General features: G+C 50.1%; 1 protein-coding gene across 2 annotated transcripts in view; it reads right to left on the reverse strand.

The window, feature by feature from the left end:
- The window catches only part of SLC9A3R2 (SLC9A3 regulator 2), a 93,018-nt gene extending 71,049 nt beyond the window's left edge, over positions 1 to 21,969 (reverse strand). The window contains exons 1-2 of one of the 2 annotated variants that reach the window (XM_037911676.2): positions 21,291 to 21,969; positions 14,246 to 14,506 (exon numbers count right to left, since the gene is read on the reverse strand). In XM_037911676.2, coding sequence (XP_037767604.1) covers positions 14,246 to 14,506; positions 21,291 to 21,500 — 471 coding nt within the window. In that variant the 5' untranslated portion in view covers positions 21,501 to 21,969. The remainder of the gene's footprint in view (positions 1 to 14,245; positions 14,507 to 21,290) is intronic. The other variant, XM_037911675.2, reaches the window with a different exon arrangement.
- Between the last annotated feature and the right edge of the window lie 278 nt (positions 21,970 to 22,247).

Raw genomic sequence — 22,247 nt, forward strand, 5'->3', positions numbered from 1 at the left:
CCCTGAAGATGCCACAAAGCCCCACGCATCAGCCATCAAAACTGCATTTGTCTCGCATGAATCCCTGGGCCAGATAAGGGCACCCTCACGTGCATGCATAGATTTCCCAAGGAGGTGAACCAAAGTACTTTGGGATGCCAGTTCACATCCGTTTCCCACTGCCTTAAAGGGTGAAGTACAAAAGGTCGGGCTGTTTTTAAATATCGGTGCATTCAAGAATCCAACTCCCAGAAGGTGGATATGGACAGGATAGTGGCATGATCCGAAACACTGCTAACACATTGAGATTTTAAAACCAAATTGTTTTATGGTGATAAAGCACTGGGCTGGCACTCTGGAGGTCTGGGTTCAAATTCTGGCTCTGCCACAGACTCCCTGTGTGACCTATGGCAAGTCACTGAATCTTCTGTGCATTAGTAAAATAATGCTCCTCCCTTTCTCCCACCACTTGTCTGTTTAGACTGTAAGCTCCTTAGAGCAGGGACTGGCTCTTATTATGTGTCTGTACAGCACCTTGCTCTACTTCTAAAAGAGCATCCAGTGTCTGCGTTGTCAAAAGCACGGATGATCTGAAAAATCAATTACTTTAGAAATAGATACTGCGGGTATTGATCAGATCTATCAAAATGCCTGCAAGATCCAGATCAGGGAAAAGCAGAGAGGAAAAGAGAACTGTTCAGTCATTTGAAGGCTATCGGCTGAGCTTTGCCAAGACAGGGAATTTTCCAATGGGCTTTAATAGGAAAAAAGACATTTAAGGTTTTCTCAGCTCTATAATCTCAGGTGCTGTTAGTACCATGGGGAACGGTGACAATGCCCACATTCCCCGTATGTCCCAGTGCTGTGGGATTCTTTTGCTTTTACCATGTAGCGTGCGTGTGCAGGTGTGTGTGTTGACCTTCTGTCCCGAGGATGCAGCATCTCAGGCTTGGTCCAAAGCTCACTGAAGTCAACTGGAGTCATTGCATCGACTTCCCTGGGCTTCAGATCAGAACCCTTCTCAGGTTATCCCGGAGACCCAAGTTTCAAATCAATAATGCAGCAAAGTCAAGCACTTGCAAGGTTTGCAGTGTTTCTCTCTCTATTCCCCAGCCCTTTTCACTGCATAGCCTGCAGGCTGTCTGTCCCTACAGCAAACCCGCTCAGGTCAGTTTCACAACCCCCCACTTCAGAAATGGATTGGAACAGGGTAATACAGCCCCTGGGCGATTTAGGAAAGCAGGTTGCTTTCTTATCCAAGCAAGTTACTGGAGTGGGGTAAATACAGGGTCTTTCACACGGTACAGTGTATATACTGGCACTCTTACAGCCACCCAAAACATATAATCTATTTCTTGGGCTAGATTTTAAAAAGCAGCAATAATCTAAATGGAAAATTTGGCTTTGCAGATACACATCCTGCAGCGAGCAGGCTTTGATGCTCATTAGCAATACTCTTGGAATAGGGGCCGCCTTCACTCAGTTAGAAACAGCTCATTCTCTCGGCATTGGCTCCTCAGTTATAACTTTGTCATTTCAGAGAAGCACAGACGCTCATTTGTCCTGAAACCTCCTCCCTCTGGCTCTTTTTGCTCACAAGCCGTGCAATGGAGGTCAACAAGTTTTATTGTTTTTTTCCATGAAGGTTACAAAGGGGCTAATTAGTGCTGGAACCTGAAATCCCGTACATCTCTGCTAAGCCAGGTATGGCAGGCAGCTGCAATTTAAGCTTCCTACAGCTGCCCTGCTGGTGACCTGCCCTGGACATTTCTAATGCAGCTCAGCGGAGCAGGGAGCCAAGAATTAGCGGAAACAGGTTTGTAAAGGATTTTTTTTTTAAACCAGGGTGGAGTGTGTTTGTGCTCCAATGGTTAGACTATATATACACAGGTATACATGATGGAGGTCATCAGAAAGCTCTTTTCTTTTCAGGCATGCACTTACTCAGACGTACAAAAAGTTAGCTAAACCCCAAACAGCTCCCATTTCAGCCAACACCAAGGACTGAACCAAGCTTCTCCAAAAGCACAAGCCTTTTGCAGCTGCAGCCAAGAGCAGGAGCAGACCCTCGCGTGGATGGAGAACTAGGACGGAACACGTAAGACATGCTAACTTGTGCGTTACATACGTCCTCTGGACTGAGGAAGTTTGTCCCAAGCATCTAAGACCTGGAGCAGTTCAAATTCCAGACGAGGCCCCATTTACGTGACTGCCTATCTTGGCCAACTGCAGAGCCTGAACTGGGGATTTCCAGAGCTAAAAGCACAAGTAGCTACAGCTTGAGCTAAAGAGCTGACCTCCCAAGCAGCAAGCTGTAACCGCCGCTCATCGTCTGTGGAGCACAGAGCGGGATCCATAACATACACTCACCAGTGCGTTACAAACACACGTGGGCCTTCTGCAATAGACTATGTTGGGAAATCTCCCCTCACTGTCTTAGCATCAGGGCAGATCCACCAAGGCACCAGAGGAGGAAGTGCTCGTGTAGACAGGAGAGGCTGTGGGAGTCCTATGCACATGCAACGTTCACTGATGCTACCACCAGTCGATCCGTGCTGAGGCAGCAAAATGCTGATTAGCTTTGCCACCAGCAAAGACACTGGCAGAAGGAGAGAAAATATATAGAACACCAAGTAGGGAAATGTATTTAATCCTCCCATCAAGTCTCTTCCGCTGCTCAATGCCAAGGTTATGATTAAGCTCCAGCCTCAAGGAAACCATAACAGAAGAAAAGCTACGACTACCGTGCAATGTTCACGAGCACAACTGCAAAAAAAACAACAGCGGGTCTTAAAGGGGCACTGTCGAGATTTTGCATAAAAACAATATCCAGTGTAACGCTTCTTTACCTGGGCTGTGGCAACACCTGAAACGGTCAACACGGACATGATTTTTAAAAAATCGTATTTACCTTTCACTATTTGTTATTTCTATTGCTGTAGCGCCAAGGAGCTCCGTCGTGGGGCAGGATCCCATTGTGCTCGGCTCTAAGCAAACAGAACAAAAAGACAATCCCTGCCCCAAAGACTTTCAGGCTAAGTGCTTAGGCCGTTTCTTTAGCTTTGCATTTCACCCCACTTGGTCCCAATTGAGATTCATGTTCACACTGATTGCTAGCCAGTTTCACTCTGCACACTAAAACTGATGCTTTGGGAGATCAGGGCATATTTTAATTTAAAAACCATGTATTTCTTTTAATGTGATTTCATAACATAATTACTGCAGACATTTCTGCTCATACGAGGTGTTGTTAAATCTTTCTAGCTATCCTATAAACCCTAAACTTTGGACCTCAACTAAGCTGGCAAAATCCTTTTAAAACATTCATCATTGCTCAATATTCTTTCAGTACTCGGGGAGAATTCGCGTAAGAGAAGATATTGCCAGCCTAGGAGGTTTATTTGCAACAGGAAATTAAATTCTCATTCCTGACCCAAACAGAACAGTAAATATTTAGGGACTTGATGTAAATATTTCATCTACACCTGCAGTTACTGATAAACTCTTGCTAGCAGCACAAAAAGCTTGCACATTCTAAACCAGTGTTTCTCTAGCAAAGAATGCATCAAGTTGGTACCTTGGCACTAAACTTTTCATGGGTTTTTATTACATCTCCAGCACATAGAAGGTTTAATAGCCACTGTCCCATCACGCATGGCCGGCACACTAAGGGCCAGTCAAGAAATCCACCAGAGAAACCTCCTTACTGACAGCCTCGTGTGTCTCACGCGTGCTTTTAATGGTTCTGTGCAGCTTGGGGCCTGACTGGCGGAGGTGGAAATGCTGCCATCTGAGCTAGGCGACATGCCTGCTGCTCCCAGCTGCTTTCTGTTCAAACCCTCAGAAAACGCAGCAAGACCACCGAAGGTGTTGGATGTTCAAAACAACATGCTTGCAGACAGACTTGGAAACTGGAGTGCTGCTTAGGCTGGATGAGCGGAGGGGGAAAATCGAGCCAATTACAAACTAGGTTGAGGCAAGTCTATCCCTGTTGGCCTCTAATTTCCCCCAACTCCCATCAATTTCCCATCCCTGCAAGAAGCACAAACAGAGGGTGAAGTCGCCCCACTGAAGTCAGTGCAGGATTTTTCCCCTGGTGGCCAAAGAACATTAACCAGTTCTTCATATTGCCCCTAATTTTCCAGAATGGCCTGGTAAGCTGGGCCCAGGGTCAGCTTGCTCATCAGAATAAAGGAGCCTCGGTAAAGTCATGTTCCTAGGATGGCAATAACCCCACACTCTTCACTCATGTCAGCAAACTGCTTGTCTCCACCTGGCAGGATCAGAGAGTCACCCCCTGACACTCACAAGCACAAGAGCTTCTTTAAAATGGAGTTCTCAGGCAACACCAAAACAATAATACAAATACTCTTCAAACACCTTCCAATCCAGGGTCCCAACGTGTATTACAACCATCAATTTGTTTGGCCTCACAGCACCCTTCTGAGGCAGGTAAGGGCACAAGAGACAATGTGATGTAGAGGACAAGATGCTCATCTGGGAGTCAGGACACCTGGGTTCTGTTCCTGGCTCTGCTGCTGACCTGCTGTGACACTTCAGCTATCTGTGCCTCAGTTTCCCCTACCACCTTTTGGCAGTCTTATCTATTTAGACTGTAATCTCATCTCTTGCTAGGAGTTTCTACCATGTCTAGCACAATGGGGCTCTGATCTCATCTGGGGCCTCTACAGCAATATAAACAGTAACAATTATCCCCATCATACTAACAGGTAAACTAAGGCACAGTGAAGCTAAAGGGCTTGTTCGAGGTTATACAGTGAGCCACTGACAGCGCTGGGAATAGAAATATGAGGAGGCCAGTTTCTTTCACTAACTAGTACGCAACACTGCCCTCGTAACATTCTTGTAGAGGCCCCAGGAAGCAGGGTTTAAATTAAGAATCAGATGTTAATTCCTACGCATTAAAACATTGCATTTTGCAGGGTTGCGCATGGCTGTTATAACTCAAGACTTGCCACGTGAGTTACCAGACAAGACACGTTTTTGTTTTTTAAAAAGTGATAAAAGCCGATAATACAGAGCAGAGATTGGGGCGAGTGGGGCACCTGGCTGCAGTGATAAAAAGCAAAAAAGCAAACGTTTAAGAACAGACATTTAGCAGCCACAAAATCCTGAATGCAGATTGATCCTTTTTGTATTCGCGTATTTAGTATAAGTAATAAAATGGCCAATGCATTTACCCCAGAAAGCAGGCGCTCTGCAAACACAGCCTTTGGGATGGTTTCATTAGAGGAGGTCAGGACTGGACTGGCCACTCAGCTAAACGGAACGCCTCCACCGGCACACCAGGAATTGGAGCAGGTGCAGACATACCTGCGCTAACTCTGATCTAGCTAGGTGAGTAACAGCAGCACTGAAGGCCGCGAAGGCCCTCGCAGGACATTTGGTACATACTCAAGCATCCATGGCCCATGCTGCTGCAGCTTCCCTGCGACGGATACTCGAGCTAGCTTTCATTTGGCTAGATCCAAGCTCGGGGATGTCTACATGTGTTGCAATCCCACCTACTGATTGCCGTGTAGGTGTACCCAGAGCTGGTGCTATCTTAGCAGAGGCAGCGCTAGGCTTCCTCCACAAACACTGGCGCAGCCAAGATGCCCCACTCCTGACCCAGTTGTTCACGGACAGGTGTTTACAGTGGCAACAAGACACGCGGCTCACCCGCCCCTGCTCCTTGGAGGCAGTCTCTGCAGAGATGCAAGGGTAGGATGGGCCATGGAGACCGAAATACCTCCTGTCCCCTCACATTGGTCCTTTCAGTGCAAGGATGGAAACACTGGCTGGAGGCACCATGGGGGAAGCTTGTTTTCTGGACACAAGATGCCTTTAGTCTCCAGGCTGTCAATCTAGCACCTGCTGCCACTCTGCTTTCTTGCTTTCAGGTTTTGTCCTTGACGTCACTTTTCAGTTCAGTGCACTAAGTTAAGAGTCAAACTTTAGTCAAACCACTTAGAGTCAAACCTCGAGTCAATGAGAGATTTGCCTTGCTTTCAACAGAGCTAGGGTATGGCAGTCCTCTGCCACTTTCAGCTCCAGCTGTAGGTCATAGTTTGGGGGTCAGTGGCCCAGCAGCGGTTCTGACCTGAACGGTGAACGGGTCCTGGGGTTTGGCCCGAACCATTCCCACTCTCCAAGGGTTTCATTGCAGGAAAGTGGCAAGAAAAGCAATACAGAAAGCAGCGAAGTTGCAGGTCACATGTTCCAGACGTGTGTCTTTACACAGGCACTGCCTGTGTGCACCATGAAACCTGCACTGCAATAAAGCAGAACCCCTGCTCTGCTCCTTCGGGAGCGCTGCTTCGCGTTAGAGCCCATCCACATCTGGTTCAACATTCCACTCTCCTGCCGCAGCTCTCGTGGCCTGCGCATGAGATTTGGTCTCAGAACGTCACTCTGTGTCAGGCCTTGGCCCAGCCCCCACAAAAGAAAGACTAAAAGGCAACTTCACACCAGGGAGCTCTTGCAGAAAGTCAAATATCCAACTGTTTCAAACAGCTAGTTTTGAATCTCCTGGGCGTAGTTAGCCTCTGGTGTAACCCCAATGACTTCAGTGCCGCTACACCAGGGATCAGGTTGGCCTCTCAAGATTCCCCCAGGGAGCAGTCTGGTGTCAAAGCGACGTGTCCAGCTGCAGTTGTGCACACCTGGATTTGTGCTCTCAAAGGGCACAGGCTCAGGTTTCTCACGCTATTGAACATTTCTTCATACTACAGCGACATGCGCATTTTGAAAGTCACTCACACCGCCGAGCAGCAGCCGGGCCAGAGCCGCGCAATCTCCTTTAGTACAGCCCTGAGCAAAACAGGGGCAGTGCTGTGACCTAAAACAACAATCCGGCCTTTTACACACACTGGATGTGGGCATTTTGTTAGCATCTTATTCCCTACTGATCTATTTTTCCTACAGGGTGATCGACGTTAAATACACACTCACAGCTCCTGCTGAGGTCACACGCGCCATGTGCGGCCCTCAGCACAAACCTAGCGACAAGCTGGGCTTATATGCTGTTTTAGGACCAAACTGCAGAGATGAGGAGCCTCCCCTAATGCATCCGCCTGCGGCCCCACAGATCTAGGAGTCGTAAGCTCAAGCGTCCTGGCTGATATGAGCCCCACTAAACGCTGAGATATTCAACTTAGACAGCACATGGGTCACCCAGTCTATTCAAAAGCAAGGACCAACTGAACTTGGAAAGAATGAACATTTCTCCAGAGGAGCTCCACTTTCTATCAATACTTTGCATTTCTAGGACCCTTCCAGCAGGGGATCTCAAAGCACTAAAGCATCGACTTAAGTCTCACGACCCCCCTGTGAGGCAGGCCAACGTTAATAACCAGGTTTTGCCAGGGGAGAAATGGAAGCAGAGAGGTTACGTGACTTGATCAAGGTAGAACAGCAAAACAGTCCAAACACAACGGAGAAACTCAGAGTCCCATTGATCGGAGTTCTAAACAACAGCGTCTTACAGTAGCTGTGTCCTTTCCTCTTCCAAGTTGCAAATGGCAAATTTTCTTCTGTATCCCTCCAAACACAGATTGCAGTAAAAGGTCCAAATATATACATGCGCTCACAAATTATATGGTTCCTTCAGCCAAGAGACCAAGTTGTAATTTATGGGGCGAGCCACAATGTATCAGTTAAATCTTATGTTAACTTTACCTCCTGGGGAGAAATTTCTTGAAAACCAGGCAAACAGCACTCAGGCACACACACCCCGCTCCAGCTAAGCAAAGCAACCACTGACTTCAAACCAAGCAACAGTAAAAAGTCAGAGTCCCCATAATACCTCACAGCAGTACAGGCGAAGGGTGATGCCAGAGGAGATAGCTTAGTGATTTAAGTAGCTGGTTTTAAACACCTACATTCCTTGAAACTGCCAGTTTAGCTCCAGCCCTATTCCTTCCAGGGCAAGGAAGTTGAGGACCTTTGGAGAAGACCTGAAAACCCAAGGTATTCTCAGCTCCTTTAGGTCAACTCCTTAAGATCCTTAAAGGGCGTGTTTGTCCCTGTGCATCTCTGCCAAAATCTCCCCTCTGTTTACCGGTGAGAGCTCCAGTACTCCAGAGGTGATCGCTTATCTATGGTATACATATGTAGGTATACAGTTCACACAGTATTTTGAGACCAAAGGTGCTCCACAAACACAAGATGTTACTACCATGCTGGGGAGAGGAGCTGACATCTGAAAATGATGGTACTCAAGGACATGTCTCCATACTCACTTTCTTCTTTCCACAGCTGGCCACAATGGAAATGGAACAGAGCTGAATCCCATCCTAATTGCTCTAATGATAACCCGGGATAATGGCTGAGCCCTGGGAGATGCAGGGGTGTTTGACGGCAGAGACTCACTAAGGATTAAGGATCCTCACTGTTACTAAATTGTAACTGCTGTCTGGGCCATCATATGGGGAGAGGAGTCCATATTGGTTGTTGCCACATGACACCATCCCTGACTTAGTGGGGTAAGTTCTCCTTTGAGATCTGCAGAGTAGATCTGGACTGAAATTCCCCATTTTCCTCACAGGTTCTGCATCCTTGAAGATTTGCGTGAGTCAGACATAAGTTATTGGGCTCAGCGCAGAGGTAACTGGGTAAAACTCATTGGCCTGTGTTACACAGACGGTAGGACTGATCTAATGGTGCCTCTTGACCTTATAGTCAATGAATCTATTAACCCCCTGCAGCACAGAGAATCGGGGCTTGGACCCCCACACTGCTCCACAGGGAGACCCAGACCTTTAAAAAACAAAACTTAAACTCAGCTTTACTGGAGGATAAAAAATTCCCAGCAGCAGTTAGAAGAGACAGACCTCCCAAACACGGACATCCCAGTCCTGATCTCCAGAGCACAAGGCTCCCCCCATCAAAGAGGTGGCTGACCTGGGGCTGTTGGTGTCCAGGGGATGAGTTATTACTGGAATGTGTCCATCTCCTATTCTTGGATCGTTCTGCTGCACTCTGGCCGTTCTTTCACGTGGAACGAGTAGGGACGGGGTTCTGCTTTAATTTCTGTCCCATCAGCCCCTAATGCTCTCCCCATTATGTGTCTTTTCCCCATGCACTCGGCTCGGTTCTCCCCAGAAAGTGTCTGTGGAGATGTCGTATGAAGGACGCTACTCTAGTCCAAAGGAATCGCACCATATCGGATTGTGAGAGAGAACAAACCACCGGGACGGCCTGCCGAAAATAGCATCCTGCAACAACGCCATCCCGTTTATGTGGCTCCGCGTTTCTTCCCAGGGCATGGCATGGCAGTGCTCACTCTAGTCAATGACATAACCTTCTGGCACACAGCCCTGCCGATCGGCTGTCTCCTGGCAGCCAGGGTGATTGTAATAAACGTTGAATTATTCAGCACCAGGACGTGGTTATTTCAAGGGGGACAGTCCTGGGTAAGTTGATCTGTTGGGGATACACTTTCAAATGACAGTCATTGGGGGTGGGTCTTGGAGGCGAGAGGATGGTTTGTTCTTCCAACATAAGGCTGCTGCTGGGTGAAAAAGCAATAGCTCCCAACGTGAACAGCCTGCCCGTGCAATCCCCCAGGGGGTTACAATCCCCACTGCATCCATGTACATCGCGCCATGGCACAACTCCCCACGCCTGCTCTGCATAAGTGGATGATGATGGAGGAGATCCCTGAGCTCTTCGAAAAGCTGGGTTCTTATCTAATCTCTCTGGCTCCCATGACGGGAACTGGCCGGGGGAAGAGAGCCACTGAGAAGGACAAGTCCGTGTGCTTGTGTCGCATGACTGTGCGCACCATCAGTTATGGAGTAACCTGACACGCAGCCCCAAGGGAGCGTGTGGGGAGGGGGAGGGGGTGGTGGTTTCAAGCAGACACTGAATCAATGCTGTATCTACCCAGGTTCCCAAAGCTCTGGCACGGGGGGAGGGGGGGGGATCCAGTAACGATACCTGATCACGCATTGACAGGCAACCGTGCCTCCCACAGAGCGATTCCAGCACAATGGGGCAAGGCTCGTATTCCCTAGAGTCCTGCAGCCACACTGATCGTGAACGGAAACTCCCCTGGGAGCTCCAGGACCTTTCTGCAGGGGGATGGTGTTTTCAGTGGGGGGTGCCTGAGGTCCCATGGCAGCTTCCTGAAAAGCTGATTGCCAGCCGGATGGGCCAAATCTAATCTTCCCTAGAATACCACCAGGAAGCATATGAAGCAGTGCAATTTAGTGGCCTGAACATGGGATTCAAGGTCCCGAGTTCTAATCCCAGTACTGAGCAATTGCTATATGACCTTTGGCCCCTTCAGTAACAGTCCTCTCCCCACGAATAGCTATTTCCCCATCCCGCCATTTTCCTCTCCATCAAGTGAGGAGAACGACACTCACTCCCCGTCCCCAGGCTGCTAGTTACGGGCTGTAAAAGCGCTTTGAAGCTGCTGTCAAGTGCGAAGTGTTGTATGAAGAAGTGATGCAGGAACCACCTGCAGCCTCCATGGTGATCCCAAGGAGAGGACGGCAGATCAATGTGATTAGAGGAGCTCACAATAGGATCAGGAGCCTCCACCGGGGCAGCAAGACAGCTGACGGGCATTCACAACAGGACTTGCTGTGCCAGGCTGGGCAAACAGCACACCCCAGTGTCCCGTGAGCACTGGGCTCCCTTCCCCACAGTTACCTGCTCCACCCAGGCCATGGTCTTTTCAGCACACAATGGGTTTCTGTGTGGGGGAGGGGGGGGATTGGAGCTGCTGTTTCCCAAACAATGGGAGACGGGAAAGAGGTTTCACTTTCCAGGAGGTCGAGCTAAGAGCAGGGAGCCTGGGAAGTCACTCGCTCTGCTTTGCTCTAGGCTCATTCTCTTTGGTCACATGTCAGAGCACCGCTCTGCTTTGTCCAAAGTATGTATCGACTCCCCTCGCTGCACCCAGCAAGAGGCCCCAACCTTCAGCCTCTCCAGGCCGGGTTGTTTTGGTTCCACGCTCTCTCGAGCTGTTCCCCTTCATAAACAAGGAGCGGGACCTAATTTGTGCTGCTCTGCTCACCCCTGACCCCGCCCCCCAACAGGGTCACCGATAGACCCAGTGCTGATAAACGACTTTGGGCGGGGGGCCCGCGTGCTCATTCTTCAAAGGGCCACCCGGAGAGGGGGCAAAGGTGAGAGAGAAAACATTTAATTGGAGCCATTACATGCGTCAATTCATCCTCAGCATTAACCAAGGTCAGTTCTCTTGGCTTCTGGAGACTAGCAATCTGCCTCAAGCCACAAGTACATACCCGCAGCCACAGGCATCAGCAGGCAACCCAGGGAACAGAATTCGTGACCTACGGCTGATTCACAAACCCCTTCCTGCTGCCTGACCCGTTAACGGGAACCCCAAACACCGGAGCAGCCCTGACATGCTCCATCCAATAGAGGGCAGTGAGGCACACACCACACCACCAGGCACGTGGCATGGACTTTGGGAAACAGGAGCCCTAATCCAGCAAAGCAACCTGTGTGGGCTGAAGGCAAAGCCACCTCACTTGGCTTCATGCACCATCGAGCTGTTCAGTTTTGCTTCTATTCTGGGCCGCCTCTATTACTGTGCTTGGCCCGGGAGAACCAAAGCAAAGTCTAGAGAAGGCCAAACTAGAACTGCTTGGAACCATTTCTTGGACACTCTTTCACAACTTTTAAAAATAAATTATTTGACAAGTTTCTCCTCCCCCACCCCTTTCTCTGCTCAGGTCTCTGGAGAACCCCCACTTTTTGAACCGATTTGTAGATTCCAAGGCTGGAATCATCTAGTCCAGTGGTTCCCAAACTTTAACAACCTGCGAACCCCTTTCACTAAAATGTCAAGTCTCACAAACCCCCTCCTAAGAATGAATATTTCCAGGGATCTTCTCCTTTACCAGAGTACAAATTATAAAAGCAGTGATCTTGGAAATATAAAATTTGTTTTTATGACATGCTTATTACACACTATTTATTATTCATGTATTTTTATTACATGATGAAAACAGCAACACTCTTCCAAGAGCTCACTTTCGTAGCTTGTATCACTTTGAATAAGCCTGTTATAAGACAAGGCTCCTATGTTTCATCAAGGAGTATCAGATGTGAAACAGCAGGAAGGGATTTAAGAAGTCAACTCAAAGAGTTCATCCTACACAAGCATTCAAGTTTTGAGCAGTCCAGGCAAATAATGCACATTACAACAAAGCTTAAACTTGTTCATCATCATAATTTAAAAAAAACAACACTAGCTGCCGATTTAATTTTATAAACAGCAAAAAATATCCACCTCCCTTTCCAGTTCTTATAAGGAGTCTTGAAGTTTAAATCTCCACAGTGTGATAGGTATGCTTGCTTTGATCTGCTTAGCTCTTGGAAGTCCAGGGGCTCTGGGCTGCTGGCCCTGTGCTGCCCGCGGTCCCTAGGGACAGCTCTGCCTGCCATTAGGGAATTTTTTCCCCCGAGAACCCCCTGTAACATTTCACCACTGATCTAGTCTGACCTCCTGGATAACAGAGGCCAGAGGAACACAGTTAAAAAAAAAAAAAAAAGGGTATATGCCAGGGTGGGCTAGAGAAGCTTATCCTGTGCTGTGACCTATCACACCACCTTAGACTGCCTGGCTACCCTGACAACTGACCCTCTGCGTCTCACAGACCCGCTCCTCCTCAGTGACCAGCTCAGGATGTTAGGGATCCTTTGGAAAGCGCTTGGAGATCTATGGATGAAAAGTGCTAGACAAGAGCTAGAGATTATTGTTATCCAGGCCTTCAAATCATTTGAAAGTAAAACCACGTTGCCTCTGGTCTCCCAAGGAAAAGAAAGGTGAGTCCCATAACAGAGCCGAGGCAGCTCGCAAAGCCTATGCAAGAGAGTCTACAGGGCTCTGTATCAAAGGATGCAAGGCAGGTCACCATGTCTTTATACTAGGAGCAGGGAAAGTATGTTACCCCGGCAAAGGAGAAAGGAGAATCTGAGCTGCTGCTTCCCTCTCTCCTAGAGGGAACCACGGCACAAGGCTCTTGCTCCAACAAATAGAGACATTTTAATTTGTTTTTATTACTTTTCAAAACAAAAAAACTTACGCCGACTTGAGGGCTGATCAGAAGGGCCCTGGAAAGCGAAACCTGCCGCTCAGCCACAGGACAAGCATTGCACACCCGCTGCCCCAGTGAACCTCCAGGCTGGCCTGGAGAGACCACACCTAAAACCGGAGCATTCACGCTCTGTGATCCATTCCAATCTTGGCCTTTCTGCTGCCAAGGGGAACAGGACAAAGCTGTTTGCAATTAGAAGTCCTGGGGGAATTACAGCCCCTGGATGGGTCATAAAACAATCAGCTCAGTGACATGCAAACATCCCTGTGCAAGCCGTATCAACATCCCCCGTGAGCAAGGGCAGCCTGGACATGGATCCCTCCCGCCTCTCAGGGAGTGCAAGCCCGTACTGTCTCCATGAAACACCGCAGCCCTGGAAACCACACATTTTCCACCTTGAATGCTTTCCCTCTTCACAGAGTTAATAAAAGAAACTTTGCTGAAGATCGAACAAGGCAAGAACTGTGCAGCTTGTAAAGTGGCTAATTTCCTCCCTGTTTAAACAGAAACAGGATCACAATAGCCCCCACGGTTCCCTCCCCTCCCCCCGCGTGGAAATACAAGGAGAGGGACAAACTCATTCACAGGCCTCACGGCTTCATTACATGTCCAGGGTCCCTACATTTTCCGCTGTGGTCTGCAGGGCAGAGGAAGTAGCAGAGAAGTTGGGAAAAAGAGGGCAGAGCACAGCAGAAGGCCATGGTTCATTGGGTAATCAACCCTCCAAACGCAGCTAACCCTACAGGGGAAATCTCGCAGCAAGCTCCCTTCCACTCTCCCCACACAGCATGGCTGGGCCAGCTCCTGCCCTGCCAGTTCCTGCCTGTGCTCCTCCACGGCCCCTGGGATCAGAGTACCCAGCAGGAGGTAACGTAGCTTCAAGCAGCATTCCCCAGGTTTTAGCGGAGATCGTCAACCGTTCGGAGAAAGGAGACAGCACAAAGCCCGGCTACGGGAATGCGGCTGCCCTGGGTGCAAGGGGTATCCCAGGCAGCCACTTCCCCTGGCACACGGGTTGCTAAGGACAACTCGATGCGCATCTGAAGGTAGCTGGGTAGAGGCCAGAAGAACACAAGCCTGCAAGAAAACAGCGGGGGACTCGCAAGCCGTCTGCAGAAGCACCGGTTGGACCCGCGCCGTCTGGCGAGAGCCTCCCCCCGGGCTATTTATCGCTGTCCATTTACCTTCTTCCCGCTCTCCAAGGGGAAGCTGTGCGACGAGTGACTCCTGAGGCTCCCGCCGCTCAGCTCCAGCTGCGGTTTCCAAAAGTCTCCGTTGTCGCTGCCGGGGGATTTGGCTGGCGGCGTGTTGGAGGTCACCGGGATCCCGGCGTGCACCATCTCCTCGGTGCACGTCAGCCGCAGGCTGCACAGGTACTCGTCCGTCTCCTTGTCCACCACCAGCAGGCGGGTCTCAGACTCCACCGCTTTGATGCGCTGCACCACCTGGAAGGGAACAGAAAGGGGAAGAGAGATTTAGCCAGGCAACTGCAAACCAAACGACAAGATCCACAACCCCCAGGCCACTCTCCCTGATGCAGCCACTCCGCAAGGATGGGGTCTCAGCAATCTTGTAACCAGGATCTTTCCTAGGAACAGATAAACCACACGCGCGCGCGCACACACCCCTACCCCTCTCTCTCTCTCATATTCCCCATGGTGCTGAAATATTTGATTCTCCCCACACACACACACATATATTTATGAAAGAAATGATCTGATTCCGTGCCTTCATCCTGGCTTTGTGCTACCAGACAACAGAGCTGAGGAAAGCAAAGGCCAGCTGAAGGGGTTGAGAATGGCATCTGGGTCCGTCACCCCCTACGTCCCTGCTCAGAATCCAGCTCAGGTCAGTAGGGAATGAATTGCTGACAGGAGAAGGTTTGGGGGGGAGGGGCGGAAAAGGGGCGTTGGCTGTGTTTTGGTCTTTAAACTGAGGGACATGATGAAAGGAGCTGGTGCTACCCGGCCAAGCTAGTGAGAGGAAGGACAGGCTAGAGGTGGGCATGGGCTGCTCGAGACCTAGTTTCTACTCCAGGCTCTACCACAGCCTCCGTGTGTGACCTTGGGTGAGTCTCTCTGTGCCTCAGCTCTGCCACCTGTAAAATGGGGATAACAGCTCTGCCCTCCTCAGGGTGAAGGATAAATACATTGATGCTTGCGAAGTGCTCAAATACTACGGTGACGGGGCCAGATAAGTTCACAGATAGGAGCAGACAAGACTCCACCTGACAAAGCCATCCAAACAGCTACCAGATGGTTCCTTTGTGGGTGATCTCAGCGGACAGACTCTTACAGACTGAACATCACTCGCCCTTCTACGGGGTCTTCTGTTTAGGGCAGGAGGGTGAAGGATATTGCTGGGAAACTTGCCCTCCAGCTGGAGCGAAGCAGTCCAGGCTCCAGATGCTTATAACCCCCTGATCCTTTTCAACAATACAACCACCTAGCCAGTTATTCCCCATTTTGTGGTTGTGCATTTGATTTGTCCTTCCTAAGTAAAGCAATTTAAAGTTATCTTTATTGAGTTTCATCTTGTTGAATTCAGACCAGTTCTCCCATTTGTCAAGGTCATTTTGAGTTCTAATCCCGTCCTCTCAAGTGCGTGCAACCCCTCACAGCTTGGTGTCATTGGCACATTTTATAAGCTCTCTCTCCATTCCATTATCCAAGTCATTATGAAAATACTGACCAGTACCAGACCCAGGACCGACTCCTGCGGGACCCCACCAGTTACGCCCTCCCATATTTCCCTAGTTTGTTTATGAGAACATTATGTGGGACCATGTCAAAAGCATTGCTAAAAATCAAGATATATCATGTATACTGCCTCCCTCCTATCCACCAGGCCAGTAACCCTGGTCTGGCATTTTGTTCTTGACGAACCCATGCTGGCTATTCCATATAATCCAGTTATCCTCTAGGGGCTTCCAAATTGATTTTTTTAATAATTTGTTCCAGTTTCTTTCCAGGTTTCGAAGTTAAGATGACTGGTTTATAATTCCCTGGGTCCTCCTTGTTCCCTTTTTTAAAGATAGGTGCTATGTTTGCCCTTCTCCACTCCTCTGGGACCTCATCCGTGTTCCATGATTTCTCAAAGATAATTGCTAATGGTTCTGAGATTGCTTCAGCTAGTTCTTTAAGATGAATTTCATCCAGCCCTCTGCTGACTTGAACACATCTAACTTATCTACATTCTTTAACCTGTTCTTTCCCTATTTTGGCTTGCATTCCTTCCCCTTTGTGGTTAACATTAATTACCTTGCGTATCTGGTCACCATTAGCCTTTTTAGTGAAGACTGAACCAAAACAGTCCTTAAACACCTTAGCCTTCTTGATGTCATCAGTTATTAGCTCTCTTTCCCAACTAAGTAGAGATCCTCCACTTTCCTTTGTCTTTCTCTTGCTCTAATGCGTATAAAAAACTTCTTCTTATTGCCTTTTATGTCCCTTGATAGGCGTTCCTGATTTTGTCCCTACCTGCTTGTGCTATTCTTGTGTACTCCTCCTTAGCAAGTTGTCCATGTTTCCACTTTTTGTAGGATTGCTTTTTGAGTTCCAGAGCTCCCGATGGAGCCATACTGGCCTCTTCCTATACCTCCTTCTCACTGGGGTAGTTTGCAGTTGTGTCTTCAATAGACTCTCCCTGAGAAACTGACGGCTCTCCTGAACTCCTTCTTCCCCTGAGGTTTTCTTCTCATGGAACATTACCGACCAGTTCTCGGGAGCTTGTCAAAGTCTGCTGTTTTGAACTCCACTGTCCTTATTCTAGAGACTAACCAATTTATTTGAGCATAAGTGATGAAGTGAAGTGAGCTGTAGCTCACGAAAGCTTATGCTCAAATAAATTGGTTAGTCTCTAAGGTGCCACAAGTCCTCCTTTTCTTTTTGCGAATACAGACTAACAAGGCTGTTACTCTGAAACCTGTCCTTATTCTGCTGCTCTCGCTCCTTCCTTCCCTTAGAATCAGGACATGTATCATTTCGTGATCACTTTCACCCAAATTGCCTTCTACCTACAGATTTGCTACCAATTAATGTTTAACCGAGCTATGGCCTGCAGCTTCAGTTGTCCTGACCAGGGTACAGGACATATTACAATCACCAAGGTTACAAGTGACAAACAGCCCCACTGCTCAATTACCTAGCAAACCCCAGGCCAGGTCACAGAACCCGCATCCACAGATGGAAAACAGCCCGATGAGAAATGTATAGACTGCAGACACAGCTGCTTGTCCCTGCACCAGCGAAACCACTGTGCAGTAAGTCAGCCATGTCACTCTCTGCAGTGTCTCGTATCTGGACAAGGCAAGTTTGCCTTTATTTAATAGCTCCATCAGTCAGAGTAACAGAGATGGATAAAATGGTAACCTATTCACCCAACCCTTCCTAATTGCTATCCTAAAAAGCATAAAGGGAAGTGAGTACAAGAACAACGTGCAAAAGGCTCTTTGCTACTGACTGTTTCAGATGTAGGCGTAAACCTGTTATTAGCTCCAAGGCTGACGTCCCTAAGAGAACAGGAAAAGCCAAGCAGGATCAGACCAACCGTTCACCAAATCCAATATCCTGTCATCAACAGAAGCCAATGTCCGATACATATGGTGTAACACTCTCACAATGTACATAGCTTTTCAGCAATTTGTCATGGAGGAAGTTTTCTCCTGATCACCAGAATATTACCAGCGTATTGTTTTGAAGCATGAGGATTGGCAGCCCAGCCCTTTGTAACGCCATCCCAGCTAATGTGACTGCAGATGCTAACTCCGTTCATATAAATGTTGAATCCTTCTTGGAACATACTAAGCTATCTGCGTTAGTAATACCCTGTAGCAGTGAGTTCCAGAGGTTCATTATTCTTGCTTAGAAGAAAATATGGAGAGGATGAAATGTCTCTAGCTTCACTTGACCTATGCAACCAAAAAGCCCACACATTTCATACATGAAATTGATGCCTCAGCAATGTTGAATCAGCTTTCATCATCACATCAGATTTTAGTATACGAAGTCTTGACAATTTCCTGGAGCAAAACACAGCTCCGTATGTAATAAGAACACCCTCATCCACCCAGCAATTCGAACAGAGTAATAGATATACCCTGACTCCATTCCAAATATAACTGGAGGGGCAAGTGTTAACTTTTGCAGAGGGTGCTCAGGTCCACAGCATTGACTTAATTAACGACCAAACAATAAGAGCCACATCCCGGCTGGGTCTCAGTTACATAGCACTTTAATGGTGTTACCACACTTGCACTGCGACTGGGGATGGCTCTGTATCTCTCAGCAAATCAGTCAGTCATTCCACATCTTTAGGACCCACTGTCGGCAACTAAAAACTGAGACCCGCTACTTCCAAAGTGCTGTTGGTTCCATGAAGCATGCAGAAGACAGATCACCACGCGGCACGCAGAAATGATTACAGGAGGCGCCTGCCATATGCTCTAAGCTACTAAAATATTCAACCTTGCAGTGCCCTGAAAACTACTACGCAGATAGGCAAAACAGCTGCCCCAATGGGACTTGAAAGCACCGTGCTATTGAAACGCAAAGGGATCTCCAATTCAGGCTAGAAGCTGCTTGTTTCTGGCCATTATTTTTCCAAAGTACATTGTAGTGAGTGCAAGTATAAATTACGTGATAATAATAATTATGGTGAATATTTGCATAGTCTTTGCAACAGTAGATGCCAAGGCACTTTACACAGGTCAGTTAGCATTACTGACTGCACAGGGCAGAACGGAAGCACAGCAAGGAGAAGTGGCTTGCCCATGGTCAAAAAGGGAGTCAGTGGCAGAGTTAGAAATAGAACCCAGATCACCCGATTCCCAGTACCATGCTCAGAATCACAGAATCGTAGGACGGGAAAGGACCTTGAGAGGTCTTCTAGTTCAGTCCCCTGCACCCAAGGCAGGACTCAGTATTATCTAGACCACCCCGACAGGGGCTTGTCTAACCTCCTCTTAAAAACCTCCAATGACAGAGATTCCACAACATCCCTGGATAGTTTATTCAACTGCTCATCTACCCTGACAGGAAGTTTTTCCTAATGTCCAACCTAAACCGCCCTTGCTGCAGTTTACGTCTATTGCGTCTTGTCCTATCCTCAGAAGCTACTTTCTGCTGGAATCTGTTCACCTACGACTCAACGGCTGACTATGTCACAGCAATGCCCTGCCCATGTCATAACACCCTTTGCTCTTTCCGACCTTGCCTGGTCTTGGCAGGGACGTAACATGATTATTGCACAGTTAGATGTCGTCCATACAGACAAGACCAACCACGCTATAACACACTGCCGTTGCTGAAACTTACGGGGGTATACCAGGTGCCCCAGCATGGTAAGATAATGTTGCTGGGTAGAGAACTGTGTGAGAACCTATTTTATGGCACTATCTACTGCCGGTCATTTGGCAAAGGGAAGCTTTTAAACAAGCATTCAGAGAGACGATCACCCTCCTAGCTTCTCCGACCCCCTGCCCGCAACTTTAGCAATTCCTGCAGACATCTTCCAAGGAGCCGGGGGAGCAGGGTAAAATAAGGAGGTTTCAGGCATATGTAGCAGGCTCCGTGCTCCATTTGAAGGGTCAAGGAAAGTCTCAGCAGGGTTAGAGTTCTGGTCCCTGTCCCAACAGGGATCTTACCCCCAATAAACTGCTTATCTCCGTGTGAATTACTCTATGCACCCTGTGGTACAGGAACCATCACCCAAAGAGAGACCCTCTTTCCATCACGCTAGCTCACTTGGAAACTTGCCTGGGAAATCCAGCAGAGAATGGGAAAACGACTCAGAGCCTTATCGTAAATAAGTTTTAGTGCCCAAAACGGACACTGACAGATCCCCAGAAGAAAAACAACACATGGGCGGCCCAATTCAAAGTTGCTAGTGTACAGCTCTGCGTTTTACAGCTAAATAAAAAGCCTTGTTGCTAGACTGGACACAGCACTAGGAAATATATTGTAGGGAACAACCCTGCACTGGCAGGGGGTGGGTTAGATGTGACTTGATAGAACTTTCCTGACTTTAACCTCTCTGAATAGAAATACATAAAGAGTGGGGGCAGCAGGGGGCATGTGAACCATAGGAATTACAGGAAACAAGTTAATGACCCAACATCAGGGCACCTCATTCCACCAGCAGGCGACACAGACACAGCAGATGAAAAGCAGGTGCTAAGGATTATTAACAAAAACTTTCCATGTCACTCTGGCTTCCCCACTCCCAACCTCCAGCTGAAACCCACTGCAAACATCTGGACTGCTCAGCCCCAGATTAACTGTCACCTGACGGTACCTCTTATTCCAGCTCTGGAGTCAGACAGACAGAGGGATCCAATATGAGTTAGACCCTGCCCCAGCACCCACAGACAGACCATCTGTCCACGTGCAGCCCACTACCCCAGCACCCACCCATGGACAAACAGACCATCCCCAATTCCCACAGACAAACAGACCGTCCACAGGGAACCCCCCTGCCCATGCATCCACCTACAGATGGACAGATAGACCGTCCACAGGAACCCCCCTGCCCACACACTCACCCACAGACGGACAGACCGTCCAAAGGAACCCCCTTTCCCCAGCACCCACCCACAGACAGAGCATCCACAGGGAACCCCCCTGCCCTAGCACTCACCCACAGATGGACAGACAGACTGCCCACGGGCACCCCTCTGCCCCAGCACCCACCCACAGACAGACTGTCCACGGGAACCCCCCTTTCCCAGCACCCACCCACAGACAGAGCATCCACAGGGAACCCCCCGGCCCCGGCACCCACCCACAGACGGACGGACAGACTGCCCACGGGCACCCCCCTGCCCACGCACCCACCCACAGACAGAGCATCCACAGGGAACCCCCCTGCCCTGGCACTCACCCACAGACGGACAGACTGACTGCCCACGGGCACCCCCCTGCCTCAGCACCCACCCACAGACGGGCGGACAGACTGCCCACGGGCACCCCCCTGCCCCAGCACCCACCCACAGACAGACCGTCCACGGGAACCCCCCTTTCCCAGCACCCACCCACAGACAGACCGTCCACGGGAACCCCCCTTTCCCAGCACCCACCCACAGACAGAGCATCCACAGGGAACCCCCCGGCCCCGGCACCCACCCACAGACGGGCGGACAGACTGCCCACGGGCACCCCCCTGCCCCAGCACCCACCCACAGACAGACCGACCGACCCATGGCGGGAGCCCCCCCCCGGCAGCCCTGCACACCTGGTGGTGCGTCTCCTTCTCCACGTTGACCCCGTTCACCTCCACCACCCGGTCCCCAGCCCGCAGCGCCGCCGCCTCGGCCGGGGAGCCGGGCTCCACTTTGCGGATGAACTGGCCGCTCTTGCCCTTCTCGCCGTGCAGGTGGAAGCCGTAGCCGCTCTCCCCCTTGATCATGTGGCAGAGCCGGGGCTTCAGCTGGTCCTTGGCCATGGCTGGGGCCCTTCCAGCCGCGCGCCGGGGCAGCTCCCCGGGGGCAAGGTCGGTGCCCGGGCGCCGCGCCCGCAGCGCAGCCGCTGGAGACGCCGGGCCGAGGGCAGCGCGATCCCGGCGGGATCAACAAGTGGCCGCAGCCCCGGGGCGGTGCGGGGCGGCCGGCGCGCTCCCTGCCTGCGCCTCTCTCCGGCCGGGGCACCTGGCGAGACGGGGCCCCTTACGCGCGGAGAAGCGCAGAGGCAGGAGCCCGGCGGCGAGGAGCGGAGGCGGCGGCCGGGCTGGGGCTGGGGCTGCTGCCGCCGCCGAGCGGGGCCATGCTGCGTCCTCCGCCCGCCTCTGGGGTCCCCCTGGTGCCCCCGTGCGCCCCGCCTCGGCTGCCCGACCGGAGCTGCTGCTGCCGCCCGCGGCTCTGCCTGCTCCGGACCCCGCCGCTGTTACTGGGGCTGCAGCGCCTCCTCCCCGCTGCTTACGGCTCCAAGTGACATTACAGCTGGGGGAAGAGCTTGGAGGCCAGATGTGATCATTGCACCTCCCCCTGATGCAACCCGGAACCTTCCAGAGCTGGCTAGGGGGGGTGGGAGTGTGTGGGGAGGGGGGTGGGAGTGTGGGGGGGAGTCATGTAGGCTCCCCACCAAAAAAATAATCCAGCCACAACCCAGCATAGACCTCAGGGCCGGGGAAAGCTGTCCTGTCTGTCTCATGCTCTTTGTGGTCTCTGTGTAAAAATTGGTGCTAGTCCCGTCC

Source organism: Chelonia mydas, chromosome 10, assembly GCF_015237465.2.
Source record: "Chelonia mydas isolate rCheMyd1 chromosome 10, rCheMyd1.pri.v2, whole genome shotgun sequence".
NCBI lineage: Eukaryota > Metazoa > Chordata > Testudines > Cheloniidae > Chelonia > Chelonia mydas.